The sequence below is a fragment of the Melanotaenia boesemani genome, chromosome 17 (assembly GCF_017639745.1).
Source record: "Melanotaenia boesemani isolate fMelBoe1 chromosome 17, fMelBoe1.pri, whole genome shotgun sequence".
Lineage (NCBI taxonomy): Eukaryota > Metazoa > Chordata > Actinopteri > Atheriniformes > Melanotaeniidae > Melanotaenia > Melanotaenia boesemani.
In genome coordinates this window covers 11,355,910-11,371,314 of record NC_055698.1, presented here as the reverse complement: position 1 = coordinate 11,371,314, position 15,405 = coordinate 11,355,910, and the positions used below count along the sequence as shown (strand labels likewise).

At 38.4% G+C, this 15,405-nt stretch overlaps 1 protein-coding gene across 13 annotated transcripts in view; it reads left to right on the top strand.

Annotated features, from left to right (window-relative positions):
• adgrb2 (adhesion G protein-coupled receptor B2) overlaps nucleotides 1–14,335 on the top strand; it is a 250,905-nt gene extending 236,570 nt beyond the window's left edge. For 9 of the 13 annotated variants that reach the window (XM_042012224.1, XM_042012232.1, XM_042012229.1 and 6 more), the window contains 2 exons: nucleotides 8,360–8,413; nucleotides 13,856–14,335. In XM_042012224.1, the coding sequence (XP_041868158.1) occupies nucleotides 8,360–8,413; nucleotides 13,856–14,032 (231 nt within the window). In that variant the 3' untranslated portion in view covers nucleotides 14,033–14,335. Of the gene's footprint in view, nucleotides 1–5,550; nucleotides 5,603–8,359; nucleotides 8,414–13,855 lie in introns of all 13 variants that reach the window. The other 4 variants (XM_042012233.1, XM_042012227.1, XM_042012230.1 and 1 more) reach the window with 3 other exon arrangements.
• Nucleotides 14,336–15,405: the final 1,070 nt, after the last annotated feature.

Genomic DNA, 15,405 nt, shown 5'->3' with positions numbered 1-15,405 from the left:
TGTGCTTTGAGATTAATTCCAAATGTAAAGACCAGTCACAAATAATTGATGGGTGGCATTTAAACTAATTGAGAGAAATTGGAGCGCATATTTCCTTTTGCTTGTTGACGTCAGTGGTTCTGAAAATTTGAGAGGAAAGGGCACCATAGATCTGACTTACTCATCCAAATCTGTCATGTTAAAAGTAAGTAGTCAGTTCATTTAAGTGAGAATAATTACATGGATAATGCTATCAGTGTCAGACCCTTGATGGGTCTTGAGTTTAGCTTTGCTGTTGTCAACATCTCACTTTGAGAGTCACCCCCAGACACGGACATGCTGACTGTACAGTAATTATGGAGATGTGCACATGCACATTCACACTCTCATTTTAGAGGGCCTACGTGTGTGGCTGCATGCCTGTGTGTGGTCGTGGATACAAGTGTGTGTTTACTTGTTCATTGCTGTTTGTGTTCTGGTTTTTTTTTTTGTTTTTGCTTTTTTTTAATGTTTGTGATCACTGTTGCACAGCATGTGTTTGAAGGGCATAAACTATGCTTAAAACAAATTACAACATGAGTAAGAAAATAATTTTATAATAACCTGAATAACTTATAAGTTATTTTCACATACTGTATTAGATGAGTGATTTAACACCAGGTATAAATGACTTTCATGAGGAAATTTTCTCATGGACCAACACCCAAAGTACCTTGCAAGTTAAAACTCAGTCTAAACTTCCTATGGCCAGTTGACTTTGTTACTTAAGTACTGGCACTACTGACACTGGCACTTTTTAATGATAAAGGTGGATGGCCAAATCTAAGCCAATAAAGTAGAAGGAAAATTCTAACTCTCTTTTACTCCTTAAGAAAGTTACAAAAAGAAGCCATTCCTCAAAAAATCATTAACTCCTTGACTTTTGCAGGTTTTTCTCCCCTCAAAAGTGCCTAAATAATACTTTACCCAGCACCATAAACCCCTTTTTAACCCTTCTAACCACCACGGCTGGTGTTCATCCACCACAGGTACCCCCTCCCCCACCACCGAGGCACAACACAGAGCCGTCGCTAGCACGCAGACCATCTGTTGTTTACAAAGAAAGTCAACGTAAGACACACTAAACCCAACATAAACCTCATAAATTAGAGCCCCACTAACTCAAACTAAAAGTAGGCCTGAACTGAGTTAGAATTGAAGCTCTATATGCAACAGTATGTTCCACATAGTCTGCCACAGTTTTGTTGTGTAGCTGTCTTCATACAACATGTAGCTACTCTTGCTTTAATACTTCCATTAGCAAAGGTAGCTTAACAACTGTAACATGGCCTGTTAAGCTGGGGATTTTTATACATTTAATATGTAGCTTGGGCTTCTTTGCATCTTGGCTTAGTATGAATGAACCTCTGCATTTACAATAATTACAATGGTATCTACTTTTTAAGATTTTCTAAACCTTTTAGCCCGTGTGCTAAATTGGCAGGAACTGTTTACATGTTATCTGTAGTAAAATGAGCTGCAGTTGTGACAGTAGCATGTCCAGCTAACTAGCTCATGAGTATCATCCTAAAAACATCGTATGAATTGTTTGTTGACATTTAAGTAGTCTTGAATATGGATGCTGTCACCATTTAGGCTAACGATAATTAATCCAAACTGCTTGTCTGATAAATTTTCAAAATACAGCTTTGGACACATCCGCCAATGTCCAGGTTACCATGGTGGCAAGCTCTTTATGGTTTTTTTGTAAAGGTCAACTAAACTGTGAGGGCTATTTGTTTTTTGTTTTGTTTAGCCTTCTTTTTATTTAGTCTTCCGCTGGCAAAATTCTCATTGACTCATTGAAAGCCTATCTTTAAAAAAATACCTTAAGCCACTGGTTGATTTATGTTAACTGCGTCACTCCTTTGAGGATGGGAAATTAAAAGTACATGCCATGTTTGAGCAAATAATCCAAACTCCAAAATTTGAAAAGTCTTGCAGCAATGAACTGCACTTGTGTATTAGAAAGCATAACATAACCAGCAACAATAGCTAAAAGTGGGAAAATACATTCACACTAGCATTATCCATTTGTGTATTTAACACAGACAAGCTTCCAGTTTTAAAATTATATTTAATAACTGCAACACAAACAGTGTCAGACTATAAACGTACTTCATGTAGTTGCTTAACAACTATGTGTCAGTGCTGCCTCATCGTGAAGTGACTGTATTTGATGAACCTTGATATTAGATGGTCCCCTAGTGCTGTGGTGGTGAAACAGTTCAGTGCATCCTGGTGAGGACTCCTTGTGCTTCAGCATTCGGGAAATGAAATCTTATTCCCATTCCTTTATCAGCCCCTATGTAAATTTATTTCAAAATACACAACTTGGAACTATTCCCCTGGGATAGATGGTTTTGTTTAGGGGTCTGATTCAGGACTGGGTAAGAATTATTTTATTTGTTGTTTGTTGTTTATGTTTGTGTTTCCACCTCCCTTCTGTTTGACTCGTGTTTGTGTGACAACCATACAGTCACTTTCCATGTCTGAGTTCATCTCGAAGATCTAAACTCTCTAACCAAGTAATAAATCTGTTTAACGACACATAAAACCATTTCAAACTGATTTATTTTTACTTCATAAGCCATTATATTCTTCTTATTAACAACTTTATTGGCAAAAACAAACAAAATAAAAAGGTCTAACAGTTTGCAATCTGTATGGTTGCTGGTGAAAAAAAATGCTGGATCAGAAGGAAACTGATCCATTTATTCTAGAAAGGTAGGATCTCCGTGTTGCTTGTTTTGGAGAGATGAGTGGATGTCAGAAAAATTCTTTTATCAGTATTTAAATGTAGTGGGCTTGAAATGTTAATACGCATTACGTTCCATTACAGATAAAATCCATGTTCTTCAAACGCTGGAATTTTGCTTTTCTTCATTATTCCTTCGTCTTCTATTGACCCCATCTTGCCCTATTCCTGTGAACTAAATCTTGCCTTCTGATTGTCAGTGCCTATACTTACCATTTATTTAAGAGGTAAATATATGTTAATGCTTAACAGATATAAATGATCTAAAGAGACATGAGTGGAACAAATGGAAGTCAGGCAGTCTGTCTGCTCTGTCAGGCTGCTAAAGCTAGTAGAGCTATTCTTGTTGTCTGGAAAGAAATATAGATGTTGCTCTATAGATAACTGTGAAACAAAGATGTCCCTTGCTTCTCTTGGGCATCCACATACATTTTTAATGCAGCAAGACATGTAGGAACTATTTAGCATTCCCATTAATTGTCTTCAGGAGTTGGTAATGTTAGATTTGTGCCTGTTATTTGCTTCGTTGTAACAGCAGCTGCTGACCTGGAATCAAGTGTTTTTTGTGTTTTTTTTTGCTTGTTTTTTTTTTTTTGGACGTAAACGAAAAGCTGTCTTCTATTTGGGCATTCTATCTGCACTGATAACACTTGTATAACACTCATCTCAAGTGGATAGAGAGTGGGCTTTGCATTAATGCTAATGGTGAAAACAAATTTAAATCCCGCTTTGCTTTAAGTACTCTGGGTGCTCTGGCAGGGGCCATACAGCTAATAGATGGAGTTCATTTTCATTCTGTTTCCCACAAAAGAGACAGGATGCAAATAGAGTCATTGGGGTTACCAAAAAAGACAGTGTTGATGCAATGTGTGTATAACTCTGTATGCATTAGCATTAGCTTCTGTGCTTATGTTCAGATTTAGAGCAGCTTCTTGACCTGTGTCACTATGGATTTAGCCTGCTGTTTTCAATCCTTTCCATGTGGTTCAGGAGGTCAAAACATAAATTTGCATGCAGTGCCCAGTGATGCAGTGTTGTGCCTCTCTGTGTGTGGGATGGAGGGTGGGCTTGTGGCTGTGAGGAAAAAGTTTGCACCACATAATGGCTTGGCTGATGTATTTTTTAGCTTTCAAACAGAATATGTATTTCCATGCTGTTTTCTTGATGAAATGAAGCGTGGACTACCTTCCATCTCTAGATAGATGGTGAGGAGCTGTGTGGAGCGCAGCAGGATGGAAATGGAGACAAAAGAAACAAGCCGACTTTGTTGTGATTTCAATGATGCTAGATCAGAGCAGGAACAGCCAGCAAATTTCCCATTATGAGAATTGTATTAGCGATTCAGTCTAGATGGTCATAGGTGTGTGAAGTCAATGATAAAACCCTGCTGCATTAGGGTACATGATGTAAATGTACTGGAAGATTCCTCATTAGCCAGCCCCATTTAAACTGAGGTGAATGGGGTCTTCATGCATTCACAGTTAACATTTGTGGCTTTTATTGATATTCCAGCAATGTTTTCAGGATGTTGTAGGGAAATGATGTGTGCGTGTCCTTTGATGATGTTTCATGTAAAATGAAGATGTATTATTTTAAGTGACAAAGACCCATTTTTTGTTGATTCAGTAAGGGCAATTTGCCTGTACAGCCCATAGGTGTCGATTGTCAATTTGCTGGCATTAAGCTGAGGGGTTTCAATTTCACAAACCAGCAATAAAGCAGGTCCACCCCTCGTCTCCCTCTTCATATCTCATCCTTCTCTCTATTCGTCCTCACAGCTTGACATTTTCTGTCTTGATGTCTACCTCATTTACCCATTTCTCCCTCTAAGCTCAGCCCTCGGTGGCACGTTTGAGGTATTAATTGAATAATTAATTCCTCTCATTAGCTTGTTTTTAATTATTTCTTTGCCCCCATCTCTATTCCAAGTATAAACTCATCAGCTGTTTTCATCCCCCTGCACAAATTGCCCATGAAAACCGAGGGCCGTTGGAGTGTAGCTTTAGCACATTGGCTCTATCAGTGGCTCCTAATGAGGGGATGGGCAGTCCAGGCGGAACAAGCCTAACGCTGGCTTCGTGCACCAACAGGCACAATACTAATTTAGCTCATTTAGTGTCCTTGGGCCAATTAAAAGGAGGTGAAAAGGTCTGAATCACCAGCTGGAACCGTTTTCTGTTTAGGATCTCTGGCCTTGGATTGCACAGGCCCAGACAGCAGTAAACCAAGTCTGTGTGGCTGATTGCTCATTTGTTTGCAATGTGTTGCACTAATGGAATTTATTTACTTTACATTCCCCACATTTGGCTCCTTTGAAGGGCCTTGTTACTTATGACACAGATTCCTTGTCAGCTAAGGAGGTAAATGGTGCTAAACACCACATGCAAGATCTGTTTTTCTGTTTCCTAATGAGTTATTCCTGTGCTGAATCTAGATTCTTTCATTTGCTTCTTGATATAATGAAAGAAACATGCAGAAGCCTTATGTTTCTGTGTGGTGACCCAAAGCCCACTGACAGCTGTAAAATGACCACAGTGTTCTGGCATCCACTCAGTCTGCTCCTGCATCTTTTGGTGTTATTTTCATTCAGTTTGTGTTTAAATGTGATTTAAGTTTGTGTCATGTTAATCTCACACTAATTATATTTCTTTTATTTGCCTTAATGCTGCATTTTATTGATTTTTGCTTCTTTTCTTTTTCTTTGTTTGTTTTGTTTACTGTTCTTTGTGCTTTGTTTGCTGACTTTGCGTTGCATGCTTGTTGTGATGTCCCAGTTTGATTGTAGCCAGACAGTCAGCAGAACCATGGGCATCCAAGTCAACGAAGGTAAAGTTTAACCCACTTACCTGCAGCTGCCTGTCCATCCCTATCATGTCCTAAATCTGCATTACTCACTCCCATCCAGTTATAGATTTCCACTTCTAATAGATGTGGACTCTTAGAGGCAGAGAGTGAGCCTTGTCCACCGCAGCTGCTGCAGAGGCTTGTAGAGATAGCTTTATTTGTTTGTGCTGTAGCATTTTTTTCTGCTAATCAATTCCCTGCAACCTTTGTTTTCACTTGTTTTTGTTGTACTTGCAGCTTTTAGCATTTAACTAGTATAAAACTTTAAATTTATGGCAGTATTTTAGCTTGACTGTCACCCTTTAACTCGGTGCATGACTTTTGCTGAGCTAATTTTTTACCTCCTGCTGTATCTGCAAAAGCATAATGGTAACACTTTAAAAGCTACAGGCAATTGTTGATATTGTGTCTCTATGAAAATCGATATTGCTTTTATAATTGTGACTATTGTTGTGCAATGAATGACCCTTCAGTTTAATAACTGAATCTTAATCGTTGGTTGGCACTCATTGTTGTGAATGACAGCTGATAATCTTCATTATGTTTACCATGCCTGATTTATTTTGCTTTTTAAAACAGGCTTTAGTCAAGGCTTTTTGCAGATACTGTATATTCATATTTGTGCATAACACAAGACATGTTTTTTTTCTATGCAAATTTATTTAAAGAGCATTTACAAAAAAAATGCATAATTTATTAGCCCTTATAAGTGAAAGGTAACATGCTGGTAGATAGTTAAAAAAGAACATAGAACCAGCTGTTTTCCTTCTGTGGTTATTAAAAACGTGTAAGTAAACTCTTAAATTTAGAAGATGCACCTTAAATAACAGTATAATACTGTAATCCCTGCTGCCACATTTTTTTTTATTTTGCAATGCAATAATTAACAGTGTATAGAAAGTCATTTATACTGCAGTACAATAGCCATCTTGCATAGACACAGTTTCTTCACTTCCTTTACTACACTCAGACACAATTAGACAAGCTCCAAACATTAGCTCCTTTTGCTCTCATACACCAAACCAACATGAAGAAGTAGTGACGACTAACACACACCACAAAAGTGCAGAAGGTGGCTGTGGTGTGTATGTTATACAATCCGGAAAACTGGGTAGACCATGGAAGAAAAAAAAATGTAAATACAGTAGCATATGCTTTGTGTTTTCCAGTAATGTCATACTGAGCTGATTTCATTTGAAATGGGTTATGAGTTGGCCATTAGTTTCTTCAGTTAACTTAAAAGAGACTGTGTTTGACATGTTTGTTTTCTGTTGTCACTAAAGCCTCCCTTTTCATACGTGCATTGGCTATGCTGAACAGCCCATCAGACAGGCCTGACACCAATTCAATATGTTAAATCAGATGAAAAGAGATCTTGATGAGTCTGTCCATGCTGATGCACACCAAAAATGCAAGAGACAGACATTTAGTGGCACTCCAGATGTGTCCAAGATGCCATTGTCAGCCCTTTGTGTAAAACCTTTAGACAGAATGATGTGCGATTTCATCTGCTACTTTTTATAAATAAACTGAATGAGGAAATCAACTGAATATTGTGTGCCCAAGTGGGGAGGAGGAAGACAGCTAAGGTCAGTGTGATGAATTAGAACCACAGCAGGGAATCAGCCTGCAGCCAGAACTCGGGAACCTGGGATTTAGAAAGTACAAATGGCACAAATATATACTGCAACCTATTTTGATGGAAATATACACAAACTTACAGATGTGCATTCTTGCTGGCCAGTTAACACAGCTGCCACAAAAATTACAACACTAAATAGTCTTTTTCTTTCTTTTTTTTTTTATTTTGTTTGTTCCACACACTGTTGTTGCCACCCTGACCTGCCCACTGGGGAGCACTTGTTACTTCCCAACAGCTGCACATATTACAAGCAACCTAGGACCCAGATCACCTACAGAGAAGCAAGCTACCGCAACCCGAAGTTCACTAATAAAAAAAAAAAATAAAAAAAAAAGGGAGTTTAAATGGAGGTGAATAAAAAATAATAATAGAAGTACAGCAGGGGAAGTAAGTTCATGTGTTTAAACCAGAGGTGGAACATACAGACTCAGCAATGTGGCTTTATAGCCCAACTTGAACTATTTTATGTGTTATTGTAACACTTAAGAGTATAAAATCAAGAGTGCGGGTAGTGTAGAAGGCATTTTCATGCACTAATAACACAGCTGGCTATTCTCTCTGAACATTATTTAGAAATCATGATCTGTAAAGCCTCCAGAAGTGCAGTAGTCATTGTGAGGACTTTCAAAATCAGATGACTTCACACCCATGAGCCGTTCATTCTTTTATCCCTTTTGTAATGCATCTAGACTCTGATCATGGTGCATAACATGTTGAATCTTTCCAGATCTTGATCTGTCCTTGCATCTGCAACTTTCTTTGAGCTTTGACAGGTCTGAAAGCGGAAAATACAGCCTGTTCCAATACATTTCAAGCTTGAGTGTGATGCTGATCATTGTCTGAACACCTTCAGTTCACGTGTGCTTGTTGCGTGAGTGTGTACACATGTGAAGGGGGCTTGAATGATGGAGGGAGAGAGAGGGAAGGGTAAGGTGTAAGAACAAAGCAACAACTGCCTGTTAACCAGGTGAAGGTGTTGGAACGTTGCTGTTGTTTCAGGGCAGAGTTGTCAGTGACTGTGATCCCCCCCCTCCTCCTTTCTTCTTCTCTTTCCCTCATCTCCTCCTTGTCCTCTCCCCCTCATTTCATCACCACAGAGGGAAAAGAGATGGAGCATTTCGTCTGCCGGAGGTGAAAAGAACTCGTTGAGTGTAAGTAGAGGGGTTTCTGGCCGAGAGAGAGGGAGATGAGATGGGGCTTTTAGGCGAAGAGGGAATGGAGACGGGCAGAGATGGTGAAAGGGAATGGATACACATGCAGTAGCAGCACAATCGCGTCAGCCTAGCCTCCCAGGGATAAAGTTGGGCTTAAATGCAGCATTGCCCACACTCCTGCATTACAAAATGTTCCTTCGCCAGCATTTAGCATGCAAATTGGCTCCCAGATTATGCCTTTTGTATTCATTTTACCAAGTGTCAGGCTGTGACGCGAGGAGAATGATAATCAGGCAGATATTGCCCCCTAGCGCTTTAGTGACAATCATCACACACTGAAAAGGGGGCAGTCTATGCTATACTGCAGATCAACGAGTCGCCTGCATGCCTGATGAGCAGGAGATAGACAGGGACCTGGGGTGTAAATAACTCAAAAAGACTTACATGTGCCTATTTTGAGTTGCAACAGTGAAGCAAAGGAGGGGTTTTGAAAAATGAATATAGAGAAAACAAAATGATACAAGCTAGAGGGTGTTACAGGGAGATGAACTCAACAGCAGATGCTGTCGTACTCTTTACTCTGATAATATATAATTTGTACAATTAGGTTCATGCTGACAATTAAAGGGAGTTAAAGGAAAAACCTGCACTTTCTGACTCAACACATAATCATTCTTGGTCTGGTCCACATTAGTTACTCCTTTCACTTTCATTGTGGGTCTGATTTACAATGAATTCTTGAGATAAGTTCTTTTAAGACGCAACAGTCCATATTTAGTGGTTGGATAGATGTCACAGGGAGGCATATGTTTCAAAGTCCTGTACATGGAAACACTCGTGAATCATATTTCTCCTTTCTGCTCTTGTAGGGCTCGCAATTTACTGTTCACCATTATGGTTTGTGATTCAAGGGTGTAAGGGCATGAACAAATTACATATATGGTTGTACCAGTTGTAGAACTTGTTTTGACTACATGCAAAGTTAATCATTAAAGGAACTGAACCAGTGCAAAGGCTACAGAGTTAGGCTTTCATGTAGTCCTCCAACAGCCAACATCCCTTCTACCCTTGGTGATGAGGCTGTGCAAGGATCAAATGCTGATTGGGTGAAGGCTAACTTGAACCAGAAAAAAGAACAACCATGTTAGAGTTTACAACAAAAAGGAATAAAGGCAAAATGCAATAAAAAACAAGAACAAAATGTATGGCTGAGAAGTGCAGACAATGAATGCAGTAAAAATGTTTATTTCTTTATCTCATTTTTACTGAACCACAAAACAGTTTCTTTGTCCTTGTAAACTTTTGTCATTTCTGCAATAGTGCAAGGTTTAAAGAGCACAAGTTCAGAAGGAATGCACACCTTTTCCAACATGCCTTTCCTCCATTTTCTGGCATCACTTGCAGGCAGCTTTTGATTTCAGTCTCAGATGATGACTGGCTTCTTTTCAAATCTATTAGACTACTTCACAATGACTCCAAGGGGACCTGTACAGGCGTCTATATGTGATGAGCTGAGAAAACGATGGAAAAGCCTAAACTCATGATCCCTGCATTTAGGGAATCTGTTTTGTATGCTTTCGCACACAGTTTCAGTCCACTTATTTCCATCAAGGAAACGGCCATAACAAATCAATACAAAGTAGTTCAGAGTCGCCATCTTTATCCCATGCTGGAACATCGAGGAGAATGAAGCTGCCCCCGCAGGAGGTGATGTCCCAACAGTTTTAAAAGACAGTTAATCTGTTATTCCCTTGCACCTCCTCACTTGACTCTCCTGCTTCCTCTACTTCACCTGTGTCACACTTGGGCTACTCCTGTCTGTCAAATATTCTGACCAGATTTGAAGATGTAGTTCTTTATCAGGAGCTGGTCTAATGTGGTCTAGGTTCCCAAGGATTCAGTGCAAACACCCTTTACACATCTAGCAAGCGTTTATTTACATGTGTTGACAAGACTTTAGAGAACTTCTTTCTGACATTAGCTTTGTTGTCGGCCAGAAACTGACCAATCAGAGGACGAGACACATCAGCCACAGTCTCCGCCTCCAGAGTCTCAACCAACTGTTTAGCTGTTGTTTCTTTCTCAGTTAAATAGTTAATAGGAGAATGGGTGAAATTTAGAAGAGGCGTTTCAGCAACTAGAATTACGGTACTAGCTAACAGATTTGTACAGTCTTGTGTTCCTCTTTTCTCTGATTGAGGTTCAATAATCTTCTGTTAGAAATCTGTGAGTGGTAGGCTTCTTTGCAATCTAGATGAGAGTAATAATCACAATTTTAAAATTATCACGATTATTTTGAGTTAAGTAATTTTACAACACTGTAAATGTATAAAGTCATATGTTTCCTCCTCAAAGGTTTTTAGTTTATTTCTGTATTTTGATTCCAACATAACAAGTGTTATAACAACAAGATAAAGCAACAAAGACGTCCCGTCACCTCGGCTTTACAAGCGATACACAAAAGCTTCTCAAGTGTAAACATGTGAAAGGCTACAGAACCTCAACCTGGACTTGGGAGGGTTCTTTCTGTAAACTAAATTACATAAATGCTTTTGAATATTTATTTTGAACTAACACTATGTCAAAAAATTTTTTAGACTTTTTTTTTTTTTTTTTTCTCATCCATCTAAAATATAAAGTTCAGTGAATGGTGTTTCAGTTGTCACATTACACTATAAGTCCAACCCAAGTTATACACAATTGCAAATGACACAACAATTATTTTAATGTTTCGTTATGAACTGCGACACACTGTGCCCTGCCTCTCGACAGCTAATTGCTGGGCTCCAGCTTCCCCGTGACCCTTAATTGGACCAAGTGGTATAGACAATGAATGGATGGGTTACATTATGTAAACATTAACATTAACCCAGTTAATGTGCATTTACCTTTGTTCTTTTTGTACAAAGCTAGATTATTATGATGGTGATGAAACACATTCAAGGTAATTTCTTTGTTCACTAACTGTTTTAATGGTATGTTTTATAGGCTGGCAGGCCATCCTCCACAATGACAGCCATGTCATGTTTTTTTTTTTTTTTCCTGTGGCCCAAAAAATCTGACAAAGATGACTTAATCTATTAGTCTGGCAGATTTAAGGCTTCCTGTGCCATACTTTCCCACTCAGGCACGCATATTGCACCAATCCAAATAGAAGTAAAACACAAGCAAATGTGTTTCTCAGTTGTTGTTCTGTTCGCAAGTTGTACTGATCTGCCTATATGGTTTGTACATAATTCTTTATGGGAAGTGAAGATTAATTAATCATGGTGTTTTATATTGCAATTAATTGCTAAATCACTAACTGTGACACCCCTACAACGGAGAGTACAAAGAATCAAAATTACAGCAGGACAACACATGTGCTGTAAAAGTTATTAGATTCTGGTCCTTTTGTACCCAATTTTAACCCAATGGCCACCTGTTTAGTCAAATTATTTATTATGCATGATATATGCATCTGATGGGATTTAAATCGCTTCCAACCTGGATGATCATGTTATTGAAATTAAAATCCCTTAACATTCCCCATTTACTTTACACTTCTTCTTTTCAGTTGAATACACCTGGGTAAAATAACTATTTAGATGAGGTTATCTTAAAGTTACAGAAAATAATATCTTAGACTTCGGAGCATGTGCATGTTTATGTCAAGGTTTCCCACCAATTGACGATGGATCTTTTTCAATTAAAGAGACTCCCACAGAGAGAGGGATGGCAGAAAGTTTAATAATGCTGCACCTTTGGTTTCACTTTCACTTTTGACTTTGTTTTGGTTTGCATTTGTGTTGCTTCAGCTTGACACACAATAGCCTCCCAAGGAGACATGTTTCTGTATTCAGGAGAACATTGTGGTTTAGCCTAAAACACACGTTTTGTTGATGTTAACAAACTGTCAGAAGGGACCTTTTTGTAGCAGGTTTACGCTCCAGTTATTTGTGTCATGGTAACATGACCTGCATCTATAACTCAAGCAAGAGAAAATATTTATTTCCATCTAGTTTTAGAGAAATCTGTATCTATGTCTATCAGATCACTTTTCATGTTAAAGAATGCTGCTTAAGCTTTTTAAAGTGACATTGACAAGTCTTAGGGAAGTGTATAGACAGTACCAGGCAGAGCAGGAAGAAAACTAAATGGCCTCAGAAGAAAAGCAATCAGCAACAGTTCATTTTAACATGCTTATCAAGCTTAAATTGCTAGTTAGATGAAACCAGCCCTCCTTAAGAATTGATTGTCCACTCAACAAGACAGGTACTGCTGCTGTACCCTCAACAGAGGACACTTATTTTTACCTTTGCAGTTTATATCTTATAAAAGCTAGTGTTGGATTTCTAGAGTCTATAAGTTAAAAGTAGAAAATGCCTCACATTACAAACCAAAAGGAATATAATCCTTTTTCTCTATCACACACACATCTATATGCCTTTGAACACAAGAGAAATGATATGAGGTTCAGTCTTTTGCCCAAGAAAACTTCAAGATTTGAGGGGGTGGGGAAACTCAAACCACCAAACTTCTGATTGAGAAATGACTGCGCTACTTCCTGAGCCACAACCAGTGTGACAATAAAAACTAGGATAATGTAAAACAAGTAAAAGAAAAAGAAAAAATAGTTTAGCATGAGCTAAATCATAGTAAATAAAAAAAAAAGAAAATGCACAAATTTGAATTTACATATAAACCTTTTGTTTTTCTTTCCTCAACACTGTACGACTATATGACCATTTTTTTAAATTCTGCATTGAATGTAAAAGGGAACTGTAAATGCTTAATCTCTGAGGAAACCATTTCCAAAAATCGCAACACAAATATGTCATATTTACTACTAGAGAACATAAATGTACCTTTCAGGCCCCCTTATAGGTACAAATACTAACACTCAGGTCCAGTTTTGAGCTCTACTGGGTACAAATTGTACCCTGGTGGACAGAAAAGTACTCATAGTGTAACCCTTTTCATGACTGCATGGCAAGCCAAAAAAGTATACAGTAAAAAAAAAAAAAAAAAGATCACTTCTATACTTGATCATTCCTTTTACAGATTATTTATGATGAAAGTTAAACTTTCAAAAGTACTTGTCACTGTTTTTTTATTGTTTGTTTGTTTGTTTCTTTTTTAGTGTATAACTATTTCTTAGTTTCCAGATGTTATGTTGAATTAAGCTATCTGGCTTCAAGCTGAAGACCAGATAATAAGAGTGATACGACCCTTTCATGCAGCTCTCAAAGAGACAGCTAATGAGTCTCCTCTGAATTATTGAGATATTCCTTTAATATGCTAAAACAAGCGTTTTTATCACGTAGAAAATTGATGAAGAATTAAAATTGAGGCAAAGGTAAAATGCCTTAACCATTTAATTCATATATCATCACAAAAAAAGGAATTCTGCCTTTTCCTAACATGGTTGTTTACACCGTTGTCCCTCTTCTCCACCAGGACAAGTCCACCCCAGAGGACCAGAGCTCCTGGGACAGCTTCAAAACCATGGCCCCCGAGCTGTCCATCGTGCCTGGGGAGCAGAAGGACCGACTGGAACTGCACAATAAAAACTGGGACTCATCCTCAGCTAACACACCCGACTCGTCCGAGGGAGACTTCCAGACTGAAGTGTGAAGATGTGCAAACGTATATAAGCTCACCTGAACAAACACACAGATGCACACAGAGATACTGGACTCCCAAAGGGCGACACATCAATACTTCTTTTTTTTCTGCAAGAATCTTACACACTCTGCTCCTCGTCTCATGATCCCATACTGTATTTGTTTACTGCTGCAGAGGACAGACATAACAGGAAGACTGTTCTACTCTATATTTTCGCAAAAAACTATTGAAAAGAAAGAACAGGGGCTGGACAATGTCTGTGACTGAAGACAATTTTTAAATGAACTTAAAGAAAAAAAAAGTATGAAAAAGCTATTTCTGAGAAAAAAAATGTAATGATTTTATTCTGGAGAAAAAAAAGTAAATGTCTTTCAATTGTTTGACTTGGGGTGGGGTGGTGTCAAAGGGAGAGAAAAATAAGAATATTTCTGCACCATTCAGTTCTTTTTATAGCAAGGGGAAAAGATCTCACTGAGTTTTCTCACACACATAACCTCCAGGGCAACCTGCTATCATTTATTTCTTTTCCCTTTTCAAATGGATTACAAAACCTGGTTGTTCCTGTATGTTTTATTTTCTTTTTGTGAATGGGGGGCAGGGACGGAGCTGCTCAGTGATATGTGCCATCCTCTTTCCTGTCTACAGGTTTAGTTGAGTTATACCTATTTCATTCCTTTTGCGTCCTCTTTGCTGACACGTTTTCATTTTGTGTATTTTCTATGGTTTAGTTAAAGGAAATCCTTCCATATGGTTTAATGAAAAAAGATAATGCAACTGAAACAAATGACTACCAACCGAATTGTGTTTTTGTCGGTTCAGGAAGAACTGATTTATTTTCAGACTGGCTTAATTTGTGCTTGTGCTTGTGCCGCTTATCTTTTTTTTTTCTTTTCTTTTTTTTTTTTAATTCTGGAGAGAACTAACTCACGAAGAACTTCAACAAAACTTCACAGCACATAAATGTGAGCTTGCCTGAAGGACAGTGATGGTCATGCAGATTCTGGCATCTCATTTGGTCTCATGAATTTGAAGATTATGGCGTCTCAATCCATTTCAGCTATCATTAGTCATCGTGATGCCAGGAGAAAGGAAATCTGTCATTTCTGGCCAAATGGAATCCATCTGAGCTCATCCCCCAGCTCTGAAAAATGGGCAGCTTTGATTTAAGTATTGATCGGTTTGGCGGCTAACTCTAACTTTACCAGCTCATAATTTGTGAAACGAGGTACCACCTGAGCTCAAGAGCTTCATGGTGGAATTAAAAATTAAGCCCCACAAATATGCTTATTGCCTTTTTCCCAGTGAGCTACTACCCCCCCTTTCTTCTTCTCATGGACCCCTGTCCTGCTGCAGAAAGAGAGCGTGAAGTAACAAGATAAAGA